Source organism: Podarcis melisellensis (genome assembly GCF_964234715.1).
Source record: "Podarcis melisellensis genome assembly, chromosome: 5".
NCBI lineage: Eukaryota > Metazoa > Chordata > Lepidosauria > Squamata > Lacertidae > Podarcis > Podarcis melisellensis.
The window spans coordinates 44,783,198-44,810,606 of NC_138537.1; the positions used below are offsets into that span (position 1 = coordinate 44,783,198).

The 27,409-nt window shown below is 40.8% G+C and overlaps 1 protein-coding gene across 1 annotated transcript in view; it reads left to right on the forward strand.

Annotated features, from left to right (window-relative positions):
* Positions 1 to 159: 159 nt before the first annotated feature.
* The window catches only part of NEURL1 (neuralized E3 ubiquitin protein ligase 1), a 137,056-nt gene continuing 109,806 nt past the window's right edge, over positions 160 to 27,409 (forward strand). The window contains exon 1 of the mRNA XM_081912005.1: positions 160 to 670. Coding sequence (XP_081768131.1) covers positions 580 to 670 — 91 coding nt within the window. The 5' untranslated portion in view covers positions 160 to 579. The remainder of the gene's footprint in view (positions 671 to 27,409) is intronic.

Here is a 27,409-nt window from a genome sequence, read left to right on the forward strand (position 1 = left end):
CCATGCTGCTTCAGCATCTGCGGCTGAGCAGGGGCAAGGGCAGCCGGATGACACCCATCCCCATCCTCTCACATTGCCCAGGCAAGGTAAAATCCACGGAGCGAGCCTGGCAGGAGTAGGAAGGGAGAGGCGAGAGAGGTGGCGGGGGGGGGGGGTGGAGAGAAGAGAAGAGACACAAAGGGAGACGCGAGGAGGAATCCGAGAGAGGAAGAGCAGAGGGGGAGGGATTACCGAGGGAATCAACCTGAGCTCCCCGAGGGAAGAGAGCAGCAGAGATCTCCCATCCTGCTCGCGCAAGAGGCAGCCGCTCCCCAATCATTTCCCTCCCCCCCACGATGTAGATCAAGCCCAAGTGAAGGCAGCATCTCTGAGGAAGAGGAGACAAAGGGGGATTCTGGAGCCAAAGTGACTGCGAGAGGGAAGGAGAGGAAGGTCTAAGGGAGAGAGAGGGAGGGGCGAGCCCAGCCCCTAGCCCCTGCTCCCCTCCCTTTCCTTACCCCGCCCTGGCTGGCGGCACAAACCCACAGATCCCTCCAGCTGTTGTCATCTCCCAGCTGTTGGCTGCTACCTTCTGATGCCATGGGGAACAGCTTCTCCAGCATCCCAGCGCTGCCGAGAGGCAACCCAAGCCGGTTCCATAGAGTCCATCACCAGCATCTCATACTCAAAGGTAAGAGAGGCACAGCGGTGTCTTGAATTTGTTGTTTAGAAGTGTGGAAAGAAAGATGATGCTCCTTCCTGTAAAGTTTGGACAGCTCATTTTGCTCATCGCTGGTGTGTCCTTGGTGTTCACCTAAACGTGTCATTTTTTTCCTTTGGCATTGTTTTGGTAATTGTTCTAGATCTACTCGAACACCTCACCCCTGCTGGTGAAGAAGGTTGTTCTTTCACTCTGGTGATTTTTAAGCACATGATGACTCTGAGAGTCTTGTACAATGTGGACTAGTTGCATTGCTTCCATAATACGTCCCAGGAGGACAAAGAGAAATAGAGAGACCCTCTGATTCTTCTGAGGAAATAAGAGGGAGGTTGCGATTGCCTACATATTTACTTGAAAGCAAGTCTCACAGCTATCATTGGGATTCACTCTTAAGTAAATGTGGTAAGGATCAAGGTGGTTGATGGATTTAAATCTGAACATCCTTTTGTTGCAATTGTGAATAGGAGAAATAACACATTAATAAGGGCTTGAAGAAGAGGAGGAGGAAGGAGGAGGAGAGGGAAGTGTGTGAGATCTCAGGCAATATAAGTAGCTTCCAGTTTTTTACTTCTGAATGAGTGTGCTCTAGCTGCTGTTGTCTTGGTTACCCCATAAATGTCAGCTTTCGAAGTAGGAGGATCTAGTTTTAGGAAATGACATATTTTATGTGTATATGTGGTACACTGGTATTGGTAGCTGTAGCTCAGAACTGATTACTGTGATAATATTTCCTTATGGTGAAAAATGATCATTCTGGGTTGTTTGTATGTAGATTAGCGGATTCTCTTGCAAAGTCAGAAGAGGATGAAGATGAAATTGCCTGTATCTGGCCTGCTATAGCTGCCCAACCCACAAACCAGTTAAGCCAGATATATTAGGAATGGGACCAACGTGACTCGAATCCAAGCATTCCTGGTTAATGGATTTTTGAATTTAGCCACAAATTCTTGTTTTAGGAAACATTCCCATCTGTTTTCTTGAGCCGGTATAAAATATTGTCATATTCAATGCTAAAACTGAAAGAAGAGTGATGCTTCAATAGCCACAATTGTGTTCTTCTTTTAGATCTTTTTCAGGTGTGTTGCTTCATCCTGCATGCCATAAGATTTGTATCATTTTCAGTTTGACAAATGAGAAACACTATACAAGGACTGTGGGTTCCAGATTGTTTTGGAAAACAATTCATTTATAAATTGTTATATATGGAAATGTGATTTTCCTCTCATCACCTGATAACACTATTTCATGTCCCCAGTATTGTTAGCAATAGTTTTTTTGCCCAGTTCTGCAGATGATGGCCAAGAAGACATACAGCCACAGCACAGACTGAGTCAGACAGAAATTCAGGGCAGACAATTGCTGTGTTTAAAATTAGATGTGTAAGGAGGGGGCAGCTGAATCTTACCGAGAGTCCCATCATTCCCTATCAACGCAAATGTGAAAGCACAGACGATGCCGCAGTAGTTGGTATTCAATTGTAAAATGCCAAGAAGAGTTTATCTTAAGAACAAGGCTGTCAGCCGGAAATTTCTCACTGGCACAAACTTAAACAAAATTCAAGATTTGTAGGCAGAGTGAGCACATCCTCATAATTTGTTACAGATAGTTTAAGCCATGATATCAAATATTAAAGATATCAAATCACCTGATTCCACTTTGTTTCATATGGCATGCTTGGTTTTGGTTTTCACACCCCACCCCATTTTAACTGGGTTTGGTTGCTATGCTGTCACTCCTGCTGACAAAACAAACAAAATGGTTCTTGCGTAGTCTAAATACTATAATGATTGAAATTATTGAAATGGAGAGTTAACTAGGCTTTGCCTTTTGTCCTTAAAAAAAACAAAAACACAAAAAAAACCCCATCCTGCCAAGTAACTGCCAGGGACAATATGTGCTTTTCCTGTATTTTTGAAAGAAGATTGCCTCAGGTCCTACATTTACATGCAGAATAAACAAGCTTGATTAGATTTGACAGGTTCCTGTAAAATGCTTTGTAGGCACAGCAGCACAAAAAGTATGAATGTCACACTGTTTTGTTACATTTTGGGGACGTATATTTTAACTGAAGATTCATTTCACTTTAACCCCTTTCCCTAACAATCTTTCCAATTGGGAGAGATGCAGAAGAACTCATTGTTTTGGCAGCCTCTGGATCCCTGTTATCTTTAAAAGAAGGTAGCCACGTGGATCTGATGTAGTCGAAATAAATAAATAAATAAATAAATAAATAAAGTCCAGTAGCACCTTAGCTTTCATGTGCATGCACACTTCTTCACATACTTCTTCTTAGTTGGTCTCTAAGGTGCTACTGGACAATATTTTTATTATTTTATTTATTTCAATCCGTAAAAGAAGATATTCTTGTTCCTCTTCAGATGACCTCACCATAACTTGGTAGCCGTTATTGGCTTTTCTTTTGCGCTTACCATTGTGAATGCTGAAAGAGTTCCATGCTTATAAAAGCTGTATGTAGTGGCCAAGAGATGAAGACACTACAGTCCTTTCAACCTTCCAGATGAAAGCATAGCACCACCTTTCCCAGTTGAGTCTTTTTCGCCCGTTCCTTTTCCAGTATATCCGAAATACTTGAGAGAGGGCTAGCCACTGCCTGATCCATGAGTTTTGTAATAGCCCAAACCATTAAAGATCATCCAGTTCTGGTGGCATGATGATAATAATGAATGCCATTTGATGACTGGGTGATTTTCAGCTTATCGTTAGTACAACTGATGTTTCAGAGCAATTTGCTTCTTTGAATCCTAACCATATCATGCCTATGCTGTACATTCTTCTTGTAAATTAGGGTTTATTTCAGCTTTACTCAGGAGAAGCATATAAACACTTCCTAGATCTGGGTCTTAAAGGAGGTTAGTAGGGGCATTTGCTTGAGCCCCTCTGCTAAACGTTAACACAGGGATGGGGAACCTGTAGCTTTCCAGTTATTACTGGATTACAACTATCATAATCCTTGACAATTGCACTTGCTGGTTGGGGCTGATGGGAGTTGCAGTCCAACAACATCTGGAGGGCCACATGTTCATACCTGCTGTAGTCAAAGGGAAGTAAGCTGGGTTTGCTAGGAAACCTCTTAACAGGAATAGGCCAGACTGTGTCATGTGATGCTGCTCAACCTGTGTAAAAAGTTATGGATTAGACTTGCTTACCAATTGGTAAATACCTGTTTTGTGTGAATGACCACTTGTGTGTCTGTTATGGCTTTTCCTTTTCCGGTTCCTGTTGAATTGGATCCAGTAACAGTCTGCCTTGCTGCACTACATGCTTGATAGAAAGGCTGAGCCCATACATAATATTAACGTACCATGTCATTCTTCTTCTACACATCTGCACATGTAGTCAAAGTAGACTCATCACTTGGCAGGTTGATACGGATGACCAGACCACTCACTCCAATACAATTTGAACAGCTATATGGGCAGGAGTGGTGGTCCAGAAATTCACTTACCAGTTTACCATTAGCAAACACATTTTTCTGTTCTGGTGAGATTCTGTCCCATCTTCTTTCAAGTCACTAGGAGAGAGGAGGAATCTCCCCGACCCTTGTACTCAGCATGAGAGTAAGAGTCCTGACTTTTCTCCAGGCTTGGGAAAAGGGCAAGGAATGTCATCAACTCAGTCTGAGTCTCTCTGTAACTCAGGGAAAATAGGGACAACAATCCCACTCCAGCTCAGATGTGGGAAGGAGGATGGGGCTTCTCTCTGGAGACATGTTGGGTCTCGAGGATCCTCAGAACACCTCCAACTCAGTGCTTTGTTACCCTCTCATCCAAGTAGGGTAAGGATGATGGGGAGTACAAATTTTGGGTGAACCTGTGTGTAAGGGTTCTCTTACTCCTCCTGCTGAATGTCCAGATGCGAGTAAACATTTTCTGGCTCTTTTTGTCACTTTGAACATGGCTAAAGAGAGAATGCAAAGCATGCCACCAGATCTGTCATTCATGAACAAGAGGTTAAGATTTTATTTTATTAGGAGGGTGTTACTGAGAGGTTATTGTGCAGATAAAAATAAAAAGCTTTGCAGTCTCGTGATTAATAAAGGTCTTGTATCAATACCACTAGTCAGTTGGGCCCACTAGTGCTGATGCCCTTTCCAGGCTCCCTGCACTTAACAGCTTAGTATGAAAGCAAAAACTTAAATTTCCCACAATGCTCCACAGTAATATTCCACCTGTGGCATTATGGGAAAATAAAATAGTGACTCCCCGCTGGTGGTGATCAAAGCACTTTGGTTGCTGCTACACCTGTCTGTTGCTACCAGTACCAGATAAGCATGTGGGACCCACAAAAGTAGGAGGGAGCTGTTGGAAGGCACTGCTGAGGACCCTCTTAAACCTGGAGCAAGACCTCTCATTTCCCTTTTAAAAATTCTTCCTCTAGCACCTGCAAGAATAACAGAATCAGTTTATGCTAGATAAACCACTAATTGAGTATCCTGAGGGAGAAGGCTGACTATATCTACCAAAACCTTAATCACTCCAGGCCTGACTACGAGGCAGGCTGAGTTATGGAAACCACCTTTGGCTCAAATGTGCAGTGATGTCTGAGCCATCAAATTCTAAAGAAAAGAAGAAATGCTAGAGTGATACATATATTAATCTATTTAGGGGTGGGGTTTTTTGTTTTTGTTTTGTTTTGGTTCCCCCTCTCTTTGCCTGCAATTATACTCTGTTAAAAGTAGTGTATATAAAAAATAGTGCCTAGACATTCTTTTTTGGCGACCATAGCCTATGTTTAAGGTGCCATTTGGCAAGTAGCTTATATATATCTGAGTTTCTAACACTGGGAGTGTGTGCTATTCTCTCATATAGAAAGCTACATACAGATATATTAATGAATGGAAGGGGCTCTTTTAATGGTACACTGTATCTGTGTTTAGGTTTTAAATGAAAGTCACTCAGAGACCTTTGGAAGAGCGACACTATCATTCATTCCGTAAAAATGTGAGCAAAAGGAAAAAAATACAGGATGGGGATAAGAGAAAGCAGGGATCAGCAGGCAATTAGACAACTGTTTCTACATCAGGAGGTGATACATAAGTCATCAACAGAAAGGGGGGGAAGTCCCAAATATATGAGTAAACATGCATAAGATTTGCCTCTGATAGAGGTTGTCTTTGTTCAAAATGAATGTATTACATATTTGGATTTTACAAGTAGAACAGCTCTTCATATTTGCTGTCTGAACTGCTCTAACAGTAACTTTTCTGTTTTGTTCAAACATACTACAGTGTTGGACTCTGCAGCTTGAGATAAGCTATACAACTGGCTGGTTATCGGAATTAAAGGTTTTTAGCCTTTATAAACAGACCAGAGTAAATGTACAAATCTCAGATCCTAATAATACCCAATTAACAACTTTGCTTGCTTTCCTTTTGTTTAAACATGTTCAGGATTCCGATCAGCAGCTTATTAAGATAAGGCTTGCAGGGAGTAAGTTGTCAGAATTAAAAGTTTTTAATTTATAAACTAGTTTTTATAGAACAAATAAACCCATTTAGCACTGAGCTCTAGTGTTCTCCTCTAGTTGCAAAAGGAGAACATTGGGGCTAAATGATCAAGCTAAAGTGTAGATGTATCTTCATAGAATCATAGAATTGTAGAGTTGGCAAGGATCCTGGGGGTAATCTAATCCCACCCTATGCAATGCAAGAATCTCAACATGCAGTTCCCCATCCAATTTGAAACCATACTGGATGCTGCTTAGCTTTGCAAATGTGCTTGCAGTTTTATTGTTTCAGTTGCAAGCAAACACAATATGGCAGCCTGTTCCAATATATTTATGGTACTTCTTAAATGATGCAGAGGTTAAGGTGGGAGCCTTAACTTACTATTTTCCTGCTTTTGGGTGCATGAGTGAATTGGTAACAGCTATAGTTCCTTTCAAAATCAAAGGTTTTTGGATGCTAGGATTATCTCTCTGGAACCTTCATTTCATAAACATGCTTGTTCTCCTTTTTTCAGGGGGAGACCAATTAAATCAGGAGAAGCTGGAAATGCTAACAATTTATTAAATAATAGGCTAAAGCTCTTTCTATGTATTTATGTATGTATGCATGTACAATTTTCTTATCTCAGTGTTTTTAAATAGAGCAGTACTGAGTGGCTCACTGTCCCTTGGGCACATGGGATGGTGTAAAAAACATATGGTCTCTCTTTTCAATCTGTTCTCAGTTTGCCAGCTAAGCTTCTTCTGAACGACTTGCTCTGAAAGTTTGAATAACCAAAATTATGTAACTATAGTGTTTCTCTTAATACTGTGGCAGAGGTTATGCTCATTGGGTGATGTATTTTTGTGAGATGGATGGAAACACTGCCAACAGAACCATAGAGAACAAGCTTATCTCTGCCAACCTCTTGTATTATTTGTGTTAACTACCAAACAAAGTGTATTTAGAGTGGAAAAACTCCAAACATTTCTGATCTTTGAGAATCTGGAAGAAAGGACTTCTCTGACTCTATCTCTGAGCAAGATATTGTTTTAACAGTTTAGGAGTAGCACAACACAGGCCAAGCAAGGTGGACTTCAGAAGCATCTCTTGGGAAGTTTAGGGATTTCCCCCATCCTGCAGCTTCTAATCTGAAGACTCAGTTGACCTTGAACACTAAATCACCAATTGTGTCCAATGCTAGTGGGCATCACACTGTTTTTTTCTAATAAGACACTCACTGTGGCTGCATTAATACAGTGTGATTCTACACTGAACACTTCTATGATCCAGGAGGGCTGGAAGTAGTATAAGGCCTCTGCTCTGAATGACAAATCAGACTGCCTAGCTCATGCTACCTCTGTGGTGAAGGGAGGCTTTTTGGACCACATCTGCTCATTTTCTAGGAGCGCCTATGTATCTGGCTATTAGGGAGTTATGTATGTATAAACAACAGACTCCACAAATGCTTTTAAATACACTGCTTCATTTGAAATTTAGTTAGGATGTAGGCAACCAAATGGTGCATCTCTGAATTCTTAATTATTTCCTCTAATTATTGAACACTGCCACTTTTTCAGGCCTTCACAATACTGTGCTGTGGGATAGCCCCATGCTCCGTAACAAAGCCTGAAATTCTGATTATATGTTTAATCGGAGTCTCTGACATTGGAGATAATAATCAGAATAACTCTGAAGTAAGTCTTGTGATAGATTGGAAACTGTTGACTGAAACTAATATCCTGGTCTTGGCTATTTTCCTGTGACTTGATAAGACTAAATTAAAAAAGGGAGAGCAGAAAGGCTGGTGACACGAATTAAAATGTAGGAGGAATACTGAATCAAGAATAATTACAATTAGATGTAGCTACTTAAATAATACTCCCTTCTGCCAGCCCAATGCTATGTGTATTTGTAAATCTCACCAAGTCTACTGAGACTTAGTCTGTATACCCACCATTCATTTAAGTGCATCCTCTTCCCTGCTCCCAAAAAAATTCACACTTACAATCCCAACATTCTTAACAAATTAGTTTCCAGGATTCTTTGGCTGGGGTTGGTGGTGATGTGCTTTAAATGTATGCTGTGTATGCAGCCTAGATCCCAGCCAGCTGTGCAGAAATGACACCTAAAGATGTAGCCTTTAACTTGATTATCTTTACTATTATCAGCAAGTTCCAGAAGTGGACTTGCTTGGGGTCTCCTACTGTGACTGAGTACAGGCTAGACCCCTAGCACTCAAGGTCCAAGTACAGCACTCCCACCTAGGAAAGAAATTCATTGACCTCATACTGTGTTTTGGATTAACTTGGTTGTGGCAAAATAGATTCTGGCAGCTGCTTAGTGCTCCTATACTCAACAGAGGACTTTGGGGGTTTGGGCAGCATCTTTCTTTGTGCCCCCCCCACAAAGTAAGAAACCCTACTGAGTTCTCTGTGAGGTGCAGAGAACTCAAAGAAGAAACAGAGTTTCTTCTTCATGCATGCTCACAAACATAGGTACCAGGAAGAGATTTCTGGTTCCTGATGATGACATGGCGAATATATTTTCCTTCTATACATCCTCCCTCTTTGTTAATAGGTAGCAGGTACCAGGCCCTATACTGTAGATCCCAAGGTTGCCTCTGGTGGATTCAGGATTCTGCTTGAGTTCCCTCATTTTCCATTATGGCAGTTTCCATGGTTATTAATCAGCTAATTCCAAACAAAGGGCTGGGAATGTGCAACATGTAATTTACTTTTCTTTTTACACCTGCTTCAGTGATCTACAGTATTGCTTGTTTCCACCTCTCAGTAATTTATTTCTACCCTCAATCTGTAGCTTTGTTTTCTATTCAGGCATCCTACTTGTTACCACCACCAGCTCTGCCCGCAGAAAAGCCCCCTTTAAGTTGTTATTACTTTCCCACATTTTTTTCTCCCCCCCTTTTTTGCTCTTGCACTACCATGCTCTGCTCTTTATCTTTTAAGGGCTCTCCCTAAAACTGCCTCTGTTTCTCAGCTCTCCTAATTACACTGCTTTTATTTACTCTACTTTCTTGTTCCCTTTCTTCTGCTTCCCTAAAAGCCCTGGTAGTAGGTAGTGATTGAGCCGGGCAAAAGGTTATTCAGAAAGAGATTGATGCTGTTATTAAACCAACCCAACACAGGAAAGGCTATATTTGTAAGTCAATATTTGAGTGGTGAAAGCAAAAGGCTGGATAATTCATTCTCCCAGAAACTGGGATAAGAATCTTAGCCAGGTTTATAATGTGTTTCAGTCATGCACAGTATAGGGAGACCAGAATATAGAAGATAAGCTCCCTGGTGCTGGAAGCCCTTTAGTACAGGGCGAGAAACCTGTTGCTCTCCAGATGTTGGATTTCCAACTGCCTATACCCCTAGCCAGCATAACCAGTGGCCAGGGGATGATGAGAGTTATAGTCCAGCCACATCTGGATGGGCACAGGTACCGCAGTCCTGCTTCAGCAGGTACTTCTGGACATCTTTTCATTTTGTAGTCATGAAGGCTAGTGAGGATGGAGCAATTGCAGCCTAACATAACAGAAGCCCTTCTTGCTAATACCTATTTTCCTGAATAAGAGACATCTATATATTCTGCACTTTTAAGTCAAGTGTTTTCAAGCCTGAGAGCTAATGAACTGTTTTTGGGGTAGACAATACCAGGTCTTTGGAAAGCTAAGGGGAAGGTTATTATTTTTGTTTTCATGCCAGGTGCCAAGGATTGATTCACATATGTGAAGGCCTTTGTTTGAAGTCTCAGGACTACCCTCCTACTCATGTAATTATTTGCATTATGCACAGCACTCCAGCTTAGGAGTACTTAGGAACTCTTTCGAAAAGGAAAGTATGGAAAAGGAAATTGGAAGGGGGATCCTGTCCCTCACTTTAAAATACAGGTATTGAGAACTAGGCACACAATGTGAAAATGACGTGTGTGTTTTTCTGGATTCCTTTCTGCATTTTGCCCCTTTAAACACCGTAGCTCTCACCCTCCAGCCCAGATGAAAGAAGTCTAATCAGATTATGCTCAGTCCTTTTTAAATTTACATTGACTTTTCATATGTCAACACATGATTTCAAAACCTTCCTGATCAGCTTTTATCCTCTGATGGGTGTAAGCTCTGCTTGATTTCCCTTGAAGTGAAAACATACCTTGTGCTTTATGCTTGGTCACTTATCATCAACACCCTTCTCCTGACACAGATATTAGTATTAGTGTCTTAACAAGCTAGGAGATACAGTAGGCTTCTGAGAGCAGAACTGAGCCCTGAAGAAGCAGAGCTTATGTGATTTGTTCATCAGTCTTCATCATCTGAAGATAAATTCCAACCTCCTTCTTAAATAGTAGCTGTTCAGTGTCACATTTAACTGTATTTCTATTGTTTTGATTTATTTGATTTCTTTATTTAAAAGCATTTCTAAACCACTTGATATTTTAAAATCTCTTAAGTGGTATAAACTAACAATAAACTGTATATAATAAAAGCAGCATTATAAAAACAGATAAAAACCGACTGGTAGAAACAGAAATTCAGATATAACAGGCTCCAATATTGGAAAAAGCCTGGGCAAAAAGGTTGTGTCTTCAGAGAAGGCACTTCTGAAGCAAGTAATAGATGATGTTTCACACATGGCAGAGGGAAGAACATTCAACACTGCAAGGGCGATGGCAGAAAATGACTTTTTTGGGATGACTGCCCTGTGATATTCTGTAGGACAGGCATAGGCAAACTCAGCCCTCCAGATGTTTTGGGACTACAACTCCCATGATCCCTAGCTAACAGGACCAGTGGTCAGGGATGATGTGAGCTGTAATCCCAAAACATCTGGAGGGCCGAGTTTGCCTATGCCTGCTGTAGGATATGATTCCACAAGTAAAAGTTTCCCATGTGCTCTAAATGATCTTATGTTTTAAGCTGTTTGCTTGTATTTAACTGTCTGTTGCCATTCTATTTCTAAAATATATTCTACAAAGTTGCTTTGTCTTTCTTTCCATGTAAAGTGTTTAAACACTTCCTCTCTGAAGAAAAGCAAGGACACTTGGAGCGAGCACTGCATGCCATTTTCTCCCAGGTTCATAGTGTGAACCACATGTAAATTTACTTAAGTGGTAGAAAATGTGAGAGAAAGCAAGGCTGCATTTATTTATTTGTTTATGTCATAAAATTTATATACTGCTTGATTGTGAGGGGGAAAACCCCTCAAAGCAGATTTACAATATGAAATGCAAGCAGTTTTAAATAAGAAAATGTCTCCAAATGGTCACCTTTCCCTGTTATTCTGCTGTCACTGTTCATTCTTTTAAATGCATTGCTGCATATTGAACTTGAAATACAACCATAAGAAACAACTGGTGGGTATATCTCAGTTTCTTCACCTCCTTCGGCATATTCCTAAGATTATAAATCCCTCCCATGTTATCTCCTCCTTCAGGGTAGGACAGTCTTGCCAACCCCTGGTTCTAAGGTTCCATTCTTTACATGTTACACAATAAGTGGATACCACAGGTGCACTTCACTTTGCTGTCATCTGGAAAGAAGCTATGATTGGCCATAGCTTCTCGGTGTGTATATGATACATGTACACAGTGCTTTTTTTCCTTAAAAAAATGTTTAGGGGTACTCTCATTTTCCTACTCATATTGAAATACTGCCCCCCCCATTGAAGCCAAACTTAGATTCACAAAATGTTTAGGGGTATGTGTAACCCCGTGTCCCCACAGAAAAAAAGCATTGCATGTACATATGGCAAAACAGATTGTACTATAGATCTTTCAGATATAATCAAATAGATACCCATTTGTGTAGCATACACTTACTTCTTTAATATAACTTCTGACAAAATTAGGCAGTGCTTGGTGGGTCATTTTAGGGGCAGGATCTGGCCTGCAAGCTGGTGGTTCATCTTCCCTGCTTTAAAAGGTTAGAATGTTGCACATATAGAGGTATTGAAATGTAGCCAAGATGAGCACTTTAAAGAAAACTCTAGTGTAGAAATATTAATAATGTATACATTATTGATAGAGTGTTCCCAAGGGGAAAATGTCTGGAAACAAAAGGGTTTTGTGATACAGAAGGAATTTTTTGTATGTATTTTTGCTTTTATGCTACATAGGCAGTCAGCCTAGAGGGCTAAAAATAGCCTTGTTATCTAAGCTTCCAACCTGGAATATTACAAGAGGGTTATGAGGAAAAAACAGTTCAGTATAGCTTTCAGCTATATTTATAATGCTTGCTTTCCTTAGCTTGCCTCTTCTAGTGTGTCACTATTTGGTCGCCTTGTAATTCATAAGAAGGCAGCATTCAAGTGTGTAAAACATCATTGGGAGGAAAAGAGTAGAGATACATGCTAAACATGAGATGAGATTTATGACACATTTGAGATAAGGCCCTGTGGCAGTAGAGAGAAAGATTTGGTGCTAATTTACAGTCTAGCAACAGCAACATTTTCTCACAGCATAGTGAGCATTTAATGAAGCCAGAGGCACAGAGTGGAGTCATGTAATGAGATATTTTTAATATCCAGATACAAGCAGAAGTAATTTCCTTTCTGCGAAGATATCTGAGACCTGTTAGTCACCATCAGCTGAATCTGAACTGAGCTGAGGCCACTTCACAGGCTACCAACATCACTGTATATGCAGACAAATTTGACATAGTTTGCCATTATGTCTAAACAAGGTCAATTTGGAGCTGTGTGGCTGTGGCTTCCAAAGCAAACCCTGGATTTAAAATGGTTGCCACCAGGCAACATGTATCTTCAGGGCAAGAATAATGTTTGCCACAATGTGTACACATAGTAGGAAGTCCTGTCTAAACCTAGTACATGCATCTATATGAAAATATACACCGTAATGAATTAAATAGTTAAAAACATTTTTTGTTACAATAATGTCATGAGCCTTGGGCTTATGTTCACACTCCCTTTCCCACACCGGGGAAGGAAGTTTAACATTTCCTTTTTGAGATTTGGAACAAACTTCTCTTTCTACATTGTCCAAATACAGGATAGTTTGTTCAAACCATAGCTTGTTAACAAAATAGAAAACCATGGTCTGGTTCACACATAATGCTGAACCATGGTTTAGCATTACAGCCACATGTAGGAAGGGGCTGCTATGAGCTCCTCTTTTAGCTAGGAAGAGGGCTTTGATATAGTTTAATTTTACTTTCAGTAGATCCTGACTTGTTATGTATAAACCAGATATAATTATATAAGGAAAAACACTGACCCTTTTCTAAGCATGACAATTTTAAACCTTGCATTATTATGCTGCCTTGTTTAATGAACCAGAGTTTGTTTTAAGCTTCCTTTTATTTGGAGGTCCTCCCCTCCCACCATGAAAACCACTCTTGGTTTTGAGAGAACTTTTAAGATCTTTTAATTTCTGCCTGCATTTGGTTAATGGGTTATGCTTGGAAAAAAGTGTTAGTTTCTGATGGCTTTGAAGTTGGTGGGGCTTTTTTGAAATTGTAATTAGTATTTTTATGAAGTTTCTGTGTGTTTTTATTTCCTCCCTGTAAACTGCCTTGTGGGGATTCTGAAAGAGTTAGAAATCTATTCTGATGATGAATCCCATCTGATGCATTATTCTGACATATTTTTATACAAAATGAAATGAACAATTGTGTTCTTGAGACATATTCCAAAATGCAAGAGGAGTGTCCAGGGCCTTGGGAGGTACTCATTTTTCCACTGTTCCAGAGGCCTCACAAGATCTTTAGGTGATGTTGATAGAAAGCATCACCTGGATGATAAAATGCTATAATAGGTATCGCTGCGTAATGTCTGCAGCTTCTTATGTAGTTCAGGCTAATAAAAATCTCCTGCTATAGATGAAGAATACAGTAAAGAGGATCTAAGCAAAGTGAATATTAAATGGAATGGAACTAATGAGCTTTCTTAAGATGTTTTCCAGGAGTTGGGTGACATCATCAACATTTCTGAGATGATAGTCACCTTTGATCTTTTTTCCCTTGGGAAGCTAAAGGGGGTGGCTGAAGACTAGAGATTAAAGGGGGGGAAACATCCTTTTCTACTCATTATTTGCAGGAAGATGAAAGAAGGCACAATCTATTGGCAACTTTTATACTACTATTGAAATGAATCTGATATGCACAAAATATTTTCCATACCAATGGAATCTGCACATGAGAACTTCCTTTGTCAAAATTCTTTAAAAGCATTCTCCCCCTTCTCCTGCATCTCCAAACCAAGAGAAGTTTCACATGTTGATTTTCTGCTTGTTTTGTAGCTGATGAAGGCACAGGAGCTGTAGCAGAGAAAAGGGACATTCCTGTACTCCATGTGTTTTGCAGTGACTACTGGTAATCCATTCCTATCTGCAGCAGAGCAATTTGTAGTAACTTGGTTTTAGACCTGAGTCTTCTGATGTACCAAGACTACGTGTTAAGCATGTGCTTACAACTATTCATGGTTTTTTTGTTTTTTACAAAATCAGCTGTGGGAATCCACAGAACTTAAAAAACCTGCAAGAACCCTCAATTTCTTCCTTTGCCATTTTCCTGCTAAAATGCCTCTTGACACTGTTAGTTGCCCCTAGAGGTGCTACATATATATATTGAGTTTACAAGAGACCAAGCCTACTTATAGGCTTTATATGGTATTTATGCATTTTCCAATATCAAGGATCCAAAGGATTAATTAACGTTAAGCAAAACAAAGCTGATGAACAGAAAGCATATTATAGGCTGTTGACACTGTTCTGAAGAGGCCTTTGTATGCACTTCTGATGGCTGGGTAATTTTACTAGTGGGTGCCAAAGATTAACTGTCCTTGTATGAGCTGACCTAATATAATTAAATTGTGTTAAGCTTGAGCTGTCTTGGGATAAGTATAAGACGAAATAACTCAAAAATCAAATCAGTTGGGGGGGGTGTGTCTTGTGACATAGTAGGACTAGTTTTCCAGCAATCTGTGTTGCTAAAAGTGACCTGGATGGGGTGACCTGGGATCCTATGCATCAGATGGGCAAACTCTAGCATAGTAAATTAGTTAATGGCCAGAATAGCTTGAGGCTTTAAAAGGCATGGTTCTTTCCTGTTTTGCCAAATAGAAATACTAGTGTTTAGGAGACTTGATCCATTTTGTGCCTAATATTTGCTTAAGAGGCCTAGTTTGTTTATTTATTTAATTTATATTCCACTAAGCTGCTCAAGGGACGTTGGTGGCGCTGTGGGTTAAACCACAGAGCCTAGGACTTGCCGATCAGAAGGTCGGCGGTTCGAATTCCCGTGACGGGGTGAGCTCCCGTTGCTCGGTCCCTGCTCCTGCCAACCTAGCAGTTTGAAAGCACATCAAAGTGCAAGTAGATAAATAGGTACCGCTCTGGTGGGAAGGTAAACGGTGTTTCCGTGTGCTGTTCTGGTTTGCCAGAAGTGGCTTAGTCATGCTGGCCACATGACCCGGAAGCTGTCTGCGGACAAACGTCGGCTCCCTCGGCCTATAGAGCGAGATGAGCGCGCAACCCCAGAGTCGGTCATGACTGGACCTAATGGTCAGGGGTCCCTTTACCTTTACCTTTAAGCTGCTCAAATGGTGCATGTGGTTCTCACACACATTATATTCACAACAGTCCAGTGAGGTGGTTAGTCTGAGGAATAGTGATGGGTCCAAAGTCACCCAGCAAACTTCATGGCTGAGAGGGTTTTTTAAACCCGGGTCTCCTCAATCCTAGTCTGGCACTCAGCTGTGGCAGCTGGAACTGTAGATGAAATCCAGACACACTGCAAGCTGACAAAATACTTTTTGCTAGAGCAGGTTGCTGAAGGACTCTGCATAGAAACAGGATGGCATCACTTGCATGGTGTGAACCAAGTTATCTTCCACTCATCACTCACCGCTCAGTGTTGGTGGTGGTCAGCGAGTGCATGGGACCTTCCTCCTCCTTGGCTACAGCTTGGTAGTGGTCAGGAATTGCACCATGCACTGCCCAACAGACTGCAGCAGGCAATAACTTAAATACCAAAATCTAAGAATGAGATTGCAACAAAGTTCAGGGGTCACCATTGTAGTGTCCGTGGCTGGAATAATTTCCCTGTGGTCTTCCCCTAGTGCCCAGGAAGCCTCTGAGCCCCCTCTCTATTCTATGATTCTTGCAACCTTTTTTTCTCTCTTGAAAAGTACAAAGACCTGAAGGAGAAATTTGGAAGAGTGTATTTCCCACTACCTCTGAGTGTCAACTCTATGTGCTTTTCAATTAATTTTGCTGGAATTAGCTCAGAGGCGCACCCATGACATTCACTCAAAAATCCAAATGTACTTACACGCCCCCAAAAGTTGATGACCCGTGTAATAGTTTAAAAACTGTGAATTATGAATGAAGCCAAGAGAAGCAAAATCTAGGGAGATGCTCAAGGGATGTGTATCTGAAGAAGCAAGCTTGAACCTGGTTTGTGAATTGGGATGTCTCTGTTTATGTTCCAGTCAGAGATAATGAGATGTACATGGAGAAAAAAAACTAGGCCCATTTCTATTCAGCAATCTTCGAGCATTTGGCAAATAAACACATCCAGTAGAGTTTAATGCTGTGACAGTTTAATTTTCTTATCAGTGCAAATACAGTACATGGAGACTTGGTGCCTAATTTAGTCATGTTGCTTTAGCAACACCATGTGGGATGCAAAATGATCTCCTTGGTAACGTTTCCTATCAGTTCAATGAGTGACCGTCATAAACATGGAAGCAAATTGTAAAAACAGCTAGACTCATGGACGGGATCTTTTTATAGCTGCAGAGGTTATGATTTGGTAAAAGAGAGCTGGGAAACATGTCTTTTAAAAAGTATTTTTTTAATTTAATGAACTAAAGCCATTGTAGGATTTTTGGAATCATATTTACTATGTGACAGAGCCCTGAGATCGTGTATTAACAATGATTGCCTATTCCTATTTAAATCTGCCTGCAGCTTGGTATCCTTGAAATATGAATTTGTTTCCTTTGTCCTTGTTTCCAGCCACTCCACTTGCTTGACTAGGTTTCATCTGATTTTACACAGACAGGCCTCTCTGCTTGTGTCACAAAAGTGATGGCAACATATAGGATTGGGCTCCCTATATGCAGATGCTGGAGAGCATGTGACTAGCTTTTATGCATGCGGTTAGGTGTCATATTCTCCTTGTCCTGCAGCAATTCCCTTAGATTTCAGTTTTGCTTCCAGGTTCAAATCAAGAAAAAATAAAGGAGTGGTGGGCGGGGGGGGGGGGAGAGAGAGAGTGAAAAGAGAAGGGAAACTTGAGGTATTTGAAATTATGCTTATTCTAGGACTAACACACTTAGGTGCAAGTTTTTTAGCAGAGGTTCACAGCAAATGAGTGGAACAGTATAAAAATGTGTTGCTGCTAAATCTATCTATCATCTATCTATCTATCTATCTATCTATCTATCTATCTATCATCTATCTATCTATCTATCCCCAGGCAGATCCATGCAGAGCTTGTCTGAGGCCCAAGGTGGGAGTCTTGTTAGAAGAAGGTTATAAACTCAAACAAAAAACAGCCAGTCCCTGGCAGGACCCCCCCACCCACCCTAGCCCTCCAAGGCCTGGGGCAGGTGCACCTGGCTGCCCCTCCCTCTGCATAGACCTGCTCCCAGGAAATACCCCCCCCCCAATGCATTGGGTATGGCATAAGTTCCATGTCATTTCATACAGCTGAAGTTGTTGTTGACTTCTCCTCCCCACCTCTGTGCTGTTCACCATGCTGGGGGCGGGGGCACTTTAAGATGCTTTCCTCTAGGCTACTTCCCTTAGCAGAAGGGAAGAGGGCTGAGAGGAAAGCAGCTGAGCACAGCAAGGTAAGGTGGAGGAAGAGGGGCTGGATTACACTCTCTTCTCCTTGTGCTCATTTTGATATAAAAAGTAGCCCTTCCCCAGCAAGCCTGTGTTTCATAAGCTAAACACACAAGTCTAGTTTGGCCCAAATTAGGTGCAAGGAAGGTCCCTTCCCCCAATTATGGTGCTCTTTTGTGGAACTCCCTTGCCTCAAGGAAGACAGCTGCTGGGCATCCCTGCTACAGAGATTTTGCTATTATTTGAACGCTTCATTTTTGGAAGGCCCTGGTGGGATTTGTTGAAATGCAGCCATTCTATGTTTTTTTTTATGTCACAGCTGAAATTAGTTTTTAGTTCTGTTATCAACTTGATGGTTTAAGGATTTTGATTAGATGTCTCCTTGGGTGCTCAGTACTGAGTTGGAAAGGCATATGGTAATTATTGTAGATATAAAAATATATATACCCTCTCTTTTAGTGATACTTCTTAACAGAGATGATGTTTTGCTGTTAATTGCTCAGGGAAAAGCACCACAGACTTTGCCTGTTTACTTCTTTCCAGAGTTCACAAGTAATGCTCTTAATTGCTGCGCATCTCATGGAAATGTTCTTAATTTATTTCTGTTTAGACAGGCTTCTGACAGCTAGCATTAAGTTGGCAGGAGGTGGGGACACTTTAGTATTTTAAGCTGCTTTTAATTGACATATTATACACTTGTTTCCAGTTGCAATACCATGCCTTGACCTTGGGGTTGGGATGGGTTACAGATTAAAGTAAATCTATGAAGACTGGTGATGTTATAGGTCTGAAGAGGAATGTGATAGGGTGTAGCCCATTGTGAAAGGGAAGGAAGGCAAGCAAATCAGTTCCTCCTCCTTTTTAACTTTACTGCTGCCACCAAGTGGATATCTCTATTTTTTTCTGACTGCCTCCACTAAACTCTGGACTTTTAAGTGGGTAAGCCTACTCAGAAGACTTCAAACCACACCCCTCCCAAAACAAACTATGCTTTAATCTAAAGGTTTTAATAAGTAACAATTTAAACAGTTTTTTGAGAAAATGATTTTAGAAAAAGATAATTTTACATTTTGGGCAGTTATCCATAAGAGCATATTAAAAATAAGCAGAGATAAATGCAGCTAGCTTTACCTATTCCTTATCTAAGCCAATACTTGCCAATCTGCATCCCCCAGTTCATTTTATGGTTCCTTTTTGGTCTGTCTCTTAGCTTCCTATGCATCCATGCTCTCTAACACACTCCAGCTCCCTTAAAGTGTTCCAGCACCTTTTCACTCTTGTAGCTGTTCTTCTCTTCAGGTTTCTGACCTCAAACCTTTCAAGCTGTTTTGCTTTTCCAGTAGGCTACCTTGTTTTCCAACTCAGCTTAAACATATACATTTTTACTTTCCCCACTGCCTGTCACTGCTGGACCACGAGGCCATTTCCCCCAAACCATGCCCAGCTCTCACTGGGTGACATCAGCTGATAGGTGGGGTGGTGGGGTTAAATCTTGCTAGATGCTGCTTCGCTAGTGAAGCACATCCCTGCAGCTTTCAGGATTGCATTTTCTACTCGCTACCTGATGAGTGGAGAGATCAGCCCCACTGCGGTTTGCTTTGCTAGTGCATTACCTGTGGGGAACACAGTGGTGAAGCAAACCCCTGCAGCCATATTCTCACTTCTTAGTGGGTGCTGATCCTATGCTACTTGATATACCTGTTAGGACCATTTAACTGCTGATAAATAGTTACTGTCAAAACAGTTCGTCATCCGGAAGAACTGTTCTGTTCTTTATGTTTTGGCGCATCCGTTGTCGCACGGTCACAAATTGTGACTGTTTGCCTCTTTGACACTTATGGACTATATTGCCTTATGTTGGGCATGCAAGAGTGATAGACTTTCATTATTTGTGATTCTATTACAGTACATACTTTCTGTTTAAGAATTGCTACGCTTGGAGTTTCCATTATTGCACGGTTACAGGATTATGACTGTTGAAAAGCTTGTTTGCCTCTGTGACTCCATTATATATTTTCTGTTTAAGAATTGTGAAATAATACATGTTACAATTATTTGGTTAAAACATTATTAGCTGCGTGTTGCCTGTGATTGTTTATAGTGAGTCTGTTTTTTGCAACACAGGGGGTTTCCTGTGTCAGGGTGCTGTCAGTGGCTCATGACTGGGTGCCCAGGAAAGTATAAAGGCAAGGGAAAGTTTCTTACCGTCCTTTTTTATTTCAAACTTTACAGAGAGAGGCTATAGCCAGCAGAAGTTCTCTGGGACATTGTGGTGTGTTTAAATGGCGGCTCAGAATCTCATTGTGGGTTAATAAAATGGCAGCAATACCCCTGCCTCCCACTGCTGCCAATTTGCTGAGCTGCGAACTAGACCTGCTGAGTATACTTTTTGAGGAGTCCCCTCAATCCTGGAGCTAGCCTTGTATAGTACTCAGTATCCATGTTACAGGTGTTCAGAGAGCTTCATAAGAATTTTCTCAGTAATCCTACAAGCCTGTATGAAAACTCAATGGTGGGGGTCTGAGGCTGAAGCAATTATAGATTGCCATTTACCACCTAGTGATTCATGGCTGAGGTGAGATTTGAACTAAGAATGTTCTGGATCACAAGCTACTCTTGGAGCCAGGTAATTTCAGCTCTGTAAAAAGATAGGAGTGTGTAAAAAGAAAATAATAATATAATTTCCATCCACACATTAAAAATAATTTAGCAATGTTCTTCTTGGGAGGGGCTGTATTCGTCATCCAATTGGTGATCTCACAAGCCCACTCTTCAATAACTTGGAGCAGGGTTTTTAGTGTGGCTGCCCCTGTTCTGTGGAATTTCATTCCTGTCAAGATATGACAGGTGTCTGTCCACTATATGCACTTTCTGGGGGAAAAATGAAGACTTTTTGTTGTTTTGTTCTGACAGTGTTTCCCTTCTGGATAAATGAGTTTTTACCATGAGTACTTTGTTAGGCTTTTAGTCATGTTTTAAATGTATTTGCTTTTTTGCGGGCTTTACTGTTTTTAATTATCCTATGCATAAATCGACTTGAGGCAGTTGTTTAAACAACAACAACAACAACAAGCTGTTCTAGCCCATTTCCATGGTTCTGCAATGTAGTGTCAGCGTGACCCTTAGTTTGATGAAGATAATGGATGCTGTGGGTAATGGAGTTGCAGTAAGCATTTGCTATGACTACCTTGTTTTGGAAGGAAAACAGATGGCCTTATTTGCTTTAATTTGGGGTGCTCAGCTCAGGTTCTCCTTTTGTTGATTTGATCACTCAGTTTGTATTCTGACTAATTCCCTGACTACATGAGCCAGAGGTAAACCAACTCCTTTGAGTGTGAGCCTGCCTGTTCAAGTGTAAAGAGGGTGTGTGTGTGCATGCAATTGAAAAGTTCAAAGGGCTGAATGGGCTGGAGATGCCTCTTGCTTTTACCTGCTTCAGGTGCTTTTCTTCAAGTCAGGCCAAGTATCAGAGGTGAACTTGGCGGAGAGAGGTGATGGGGAAGAGGTGGCAGAAGAAAATGGGAGAGATGAGAGAAGATTCAGCCCCCCCTTCACACCCACACCTACCCACCCAGCCCAACCCACCCAGCTAGGTCCAAACTACACATGATAGTAGCAGACCCCTGTAATTTAAAAAGTATTTTAAATTGCATATACACTTTATCTGTCTAATCCCAGGCATTTCAAAGTTTCGATGAGCTACTATTTCTGATGAGCATTTGTTCTCAGAGTTTTTGTATATGTGTGCTGGCAATATTTTATTTATCTTTGTTATAGATAGTTTTGTTGGATGTTCTGCTTGGCATGGTTAATTTTTTTCTTCTTCTTTCTATTATTATGCTGTAAAGTTTGTTATATATTAGATATTGACTTAGGTTCCCTTGAAGCAATTCTTCTGTGGAATTCAGTAAATAATTATAGTATCTTTTTGTAATAATCTTATTTTATAACAATTAATTTTCATAGAACAGAATATGTTTTCCCTTTCCAAAACTATTGCAAACAACTCCTGGGCTTTAAAATACTTTCAAAGGAGCAAACAGGGCCTTTAATTCACAGTTAAAGCTATTCGCTCCAGAAGTAATGCTTGCTCTCTTTTTTATTACTTTGACGGTTATCAAGCCAATAAGTGTGGATTGGAGCAGAAAGCAGGAAATTGCTCTGAAAATTTTACAACTGTATACATTAGGTTGCTTAGGTGCTTTTGGTTGGCCTGGCTCTTAGTTCAACAGTAGGGAGAGGCATGGGATTCAAGTAAGCAACAAAATCTGCTTCTAGCCACTGTTTTATTATATTTCGAGAGATCACAGGAAAAATCCTTTTGAATGTACCTATCTCTGATCTATATCATCTATCTATCTATCTATATCTATCTATCTATATCTATCTATCTATCTATCTATCTATCTATCTATCTATCTATCTATCTATCTATCATCTATCTGTCCTTGTGTTTTGCTTGTCAGTGCTAATTCATTATAATGCTTAACCTCTTCCTCATATATTTAAAAATGTTTGGAAAGTACAATTAATGGATCTGTCTTGAGAGATCAAAACACCAATGGCTTCAGCTTTCCAGAGCAGATTGCTGCAGCTTTATTCCTTTTGCATGATATGAAAGGAGAGGCTAGGGTAAATGCTGTAAAAACAACAGTAAATTGCAACATTGATTAATAGATGCCTTGTTTACTCTTCTTATCCACTTTATTGATCAGACACAAAGCCATATTTTTTTCCATTGATTCATGTTTTTTACCTCCCCCTCCTTTGTGTTCCTTTTCACATTACAACATTACATAAATATAACTCTTCCTCTATGTTCCCTCAGTGAAAACTCTTCATCTCTCTCCTTGCCTGTAACAGTCTTCCTCTTTCTGATCTTCCATTATATCCCTTTTGTTCAGCCATGTCCATCCAGCACTCTGTTAATATTATCCATCTCTCTCATTTCTCTGACCATGTGACATCTCACCTTCAACTCTTCTGCTGGCTTGCCTTCAAAGCCTTGCCCCAATTTAACTCTGCACTCTTACATCTTGACCTTTGCTCACCCAACTCAAGAGTAACTGTGTTCTTTGCTGCCCCTTAAGCCTGGAACTTCTTTTGTTCGGCTACCTCCCTTACTCCCTTCTAGTCTTTCTGCAAAAGTCACATTTTCCAGGAAGCTTTTGGAACATTCCCCTGGTCCCAAATGCCATATTTTAACTAGGAGAAGATCTGTGAAATTGAAATAATCACGTAGTCATGTCTGCTTGCCTCCACCCCATCTTTGTCTGATGTTTTCCTGTGTTTGTTCAAGATAGTAAACCCTGGGAGTAAGCATTTGTCAGACCTGTTATTTGTAAAGCACCATGTACATAGAGGCAATGGTGTCAAATTTCAGCCGTGCCCTGTGCAACACTAAAATTTGGCGCCCCATGTCTTGCACGCTGTTCTACAGCATGGTTGTGGTGCCCCCTGCACTGTGGCACCCAGTGGCCACACTGGTTGGGCTTCCCTAAAACTCTGATAGATGGTGTTATAATAAAAAAAAAAAATTAAGATGCTTATGCAGGGATCATCCAAGGTGATCATAGCCCAATGCCCTTGGTTTGTAAGCACCACAAGCTGTGGCAGTGACTTGGACTGGAACAATTATATGGGAGAAATTAGAGATTCCTGCTATCTCGGTACTACAGTGGTACCTCGGGTTAAGTAGTTAATTTGTTCCGGAGGTCCGTTCTTAACCTGAAACTGTTCTTAACCTGAAGCACCACTTTAGCTAATGGGGCCTCCTGCTGTCACTGCGCCACCGGAGCCCGATTTCTGTTCTTATCCTGAAGCAAAGTTCTTAACCTGAAGCACTATTTCTGGGTTAGCGGAGTGTGTAAACTGAAGCATATGTAACCTGAAGCGTATGTAACCCGAGGTACCACTGTATTCAGTACTGGTGCTTTTATAAGCATATTGCTCAACTATTCATTGAAGCCAATGAGCTACCAAATCGCTTAACATAAATCCTGCTTTGATCATGTACAGTATGTTTCTTGGTTTGTTTTGCTCACAGTGTGACTTTCCCTGGTCCATAGAAATAACAATCAACATCTTGAGATCTAATCCTCAGATTTACCTGTGATGGTGGTTCCCTTCACATTCTCTCTCTCCCCCTACCCCGGCCTTTCATTCGATGATGGAATCTGACACAAGGTTTAAGAAGATTTATTATAAGCCCAGAAAATCCCAGTGCTTTTCAAACTGTAGGCCTTTTCAGATGGAAAAAATTCTCAAAATACAATACCAAATTAATTATAAAAGACCTTATATACTCCTACTACTACTTAATTGTAGTAGTAGTAGCAGTAAATTGTTTCTTACCTAAAAGTTCTTTGTGACTTAAAATTCAAATTTTTAAAAAAGTGTTTCGGGATTCTTCTTACTTTTTTGTGTCCTCCTGACACTGGCCTGGAATGTGCACAAATCTGGTACCACAGATTTTGAAAAGTCTCATTTCTATTATTGCTCTGTGGTGCCAAATTTGTACATGCAGTAGATTATCAATATGGTTCAATCACAAGCTTTTTCTAGGGAACTGCCGGTTGCATAAAGAGCACAGTAGCTGACAGAATTTTTCTTTTGCACCCCTGTTGGACATAATTGTCTCCCTTTCAGTTCCACCTTTCCTTAATTTGCACCAGGATGTGTGAATAGCTGTACTTGTTGTACAAGCCAAACACTTTCTGATGCTATTGGCAACCTTTTGCTGTAAATATGACTTCATTGCTTAGATAATCATTTGCAACATACTCACATCATTGCCCAGGGCAGCTCTCTAGTGTTTTCCTGAATGCAAAAAGACCAACCTGTTTAATCTCTAATGGAACACTAATGAAATTGTTTCCGATTGCTTTTAAGCTTTGCAGTTGGGAGCAGTAATTTCAGCTAACGCACTAGCAATACCCGGGATTGAAGTTCATTTAAACACCCTTTGTACAATAGCTGGTACTGCAAGGGAAAAAGGGGACATTTTGGGGTAAAAATGAAGGAATCAATCCATTTAATCCCAGCACAGTGTGGATTACAAATTTTACCTGATTAAGGGACTGACATTTAAACGTTCATTGCAGTGACTCTTCCCTTATGTAACAAGCTGCTTAGAAGCTGACATGAAACCTCAAGGCAACAAATCAATATGCACAAGGGTTGACTTGCATGGTGTAGCATAAGAAGCTGGATCTGATTAAAGACCTATCTAATTCAGCATTCTGTTCTCAGTGACCAACCAGAAGTCTTTGGGAGGACTGCAAACAAGACATTAGTGCAACAGCACTCTACCCACCTGTGAACCCCAGCAACTGGTATTCAGAGGCATATTATAGTAGAGGTCTGATAGTAGAGGTCGGATGGTTGTCTGTCATGGAGGCTTTATTTGAGATTCCTGCATTGCAGGGCGTTGGGCTAGATGACCCTCAGGGCCCCTCCAACTCCACAATTGTATGATTCTGTAATTCTATGATACTGTAGGTGGTGAATGTACAGGCATCATGACAAGTAGCCTTATCCTTCATGGATTTGTCTACTCCCCTGCTAAAGCCATTCACATTGGTTGACCCCCATGGTAGCAAATTCTATAGTTTTAACTGTGGAGAAGTACTTCCTTTTGCCTGGTCTGACTCTCCCAACATTCAGCTTAATTGGATTACCCTGGATCCTAGCATTATAAGAGAGGGAGAAAAACTTTGCTCTTCCTCTCCACTTTCTCCACACAATGCATATTTTTTATATACCAATGCAATCCTCCCCCCTCACAGTTGCCCCCCTTCAAATGAGTGATAATTCAGAGTGCCAGCTTTCATGAAAAAGAAACAGCTTTCTAGCATTTTGGTTGCTCTTTTCTGTACCTTTTCCAGCTCTACAGTCTCCTTTGCCTAGGTATTTTCAGGATCAGTCCTGACTTAACATAAATGGACATATGTGTGGGTACAATTGCATGAAATGTGATACACATTTTCAAACAGGGGTTGTATGAATATGTGATTGCATCCCTGTGGAGGTGGTCTTAGCCCATAGCCCTACACAGTGGGTTCAGACTGAATTCAGAGAATAATTCCATTTGAATCCTTATCCTGTTTTTCATGCAGCTAGGTTGTGTTAGAGACATTAACCTTTGCTAGCGAATGGAATTGAATTAATGGACCAAACTGCAATTAGCAGCTGGGACTCAAAGAGGTAAAAGTTGCTTCCAGACAACCTGTTTAATGTTCATTTGTCTGCTCAAAGTTTGTGGGGAGGTTATTTGACGTCAGCTGTTTATGTAGCATTCATTTTGGTTTGTTTGTGGGGAGGATATACAATGTTACCTCAAGCAATCGTTGCATTTATCAGACACTTCCAGATGTCGTTGTTTTGTAGGTGGGATTGAATTCCATCCTGGGGCATTCAGGTCATGCAATTAAAGTTGATTTTTGCTGTTGCACAACAAAACCACTTTTTGTGATCAAATGTATCACACAGGAGCACATGTATGTCAGAGAGCCATGATTTTCTGTAGCGCACTACTGAGTATACTACTCAGTAGTAAAATCATATAATTGTAATGTATTTGCTGCCATGCAATGTGTGGAACAGCCCTTGATTGCCAGTAACCGTGGTGTTGTCATTGGACTGCAAGCTTTGCTCTGCATCCTGGATCTTGGAGATAGGGCTCAAAGCACTGGACTTAATTCATACTTCCTTCAGAGGAAATCAGCTCTTTTATAGTGCATCATTAATCCCATGGAATAAAACCACATTTGTTGCCCTTTCTACTTCTTCATTGCTTGTGACTTCTTTCATTACAGTAGCTTCCAGTGCAGCACAGTACTATCTCTGTAAACTAAGTCAAGCAATTTCCCTATGTAGGCTTCTCTGGAAGATACTGAAGGGTTGCTTCCACTGAGCTCTGTCAAAGGGCTATTGTGTGAGCTGTTCCATAAAATAAAAATGTCACAGGGGTGGTTGGGGGGGGGATGACATCCCTTTCTATCTGCCATTCTGTCTTGTGTTCATTTCTTCTTCAGTACACTGGGATCAGTTAGATTCGCCTTGCATATTTCATTAGGATTTATTGTGGCTTGAACGGTCTGATTATAGTGAGCTGGCATGAGTTCCTGCAGCAGGAATACTAGGACAGGTGTTAACCAAGAATTTATTCTAAGAAACATGCAGAAGGCAAGTGGGAGAATCACATACTCACAATCTGATATGGGCAGACCTTAATATGAAATCAGGATAATATTTTAAATCAGTGTGATAATGTGTCATTGGTAAAAGTAAGTTTCACTCATGACTGATAAAAAATACAAATGCCACAACAAGACGAAAGAGGATGGCATATTTCCTTCGTTCTGGCTTTGATGTCATTGGAACACAAGGGGTGGGGGAAGTGAATTGGACAAGCCCAGCCTCTATGCATTCATGGTATGATGTGAAAGAGC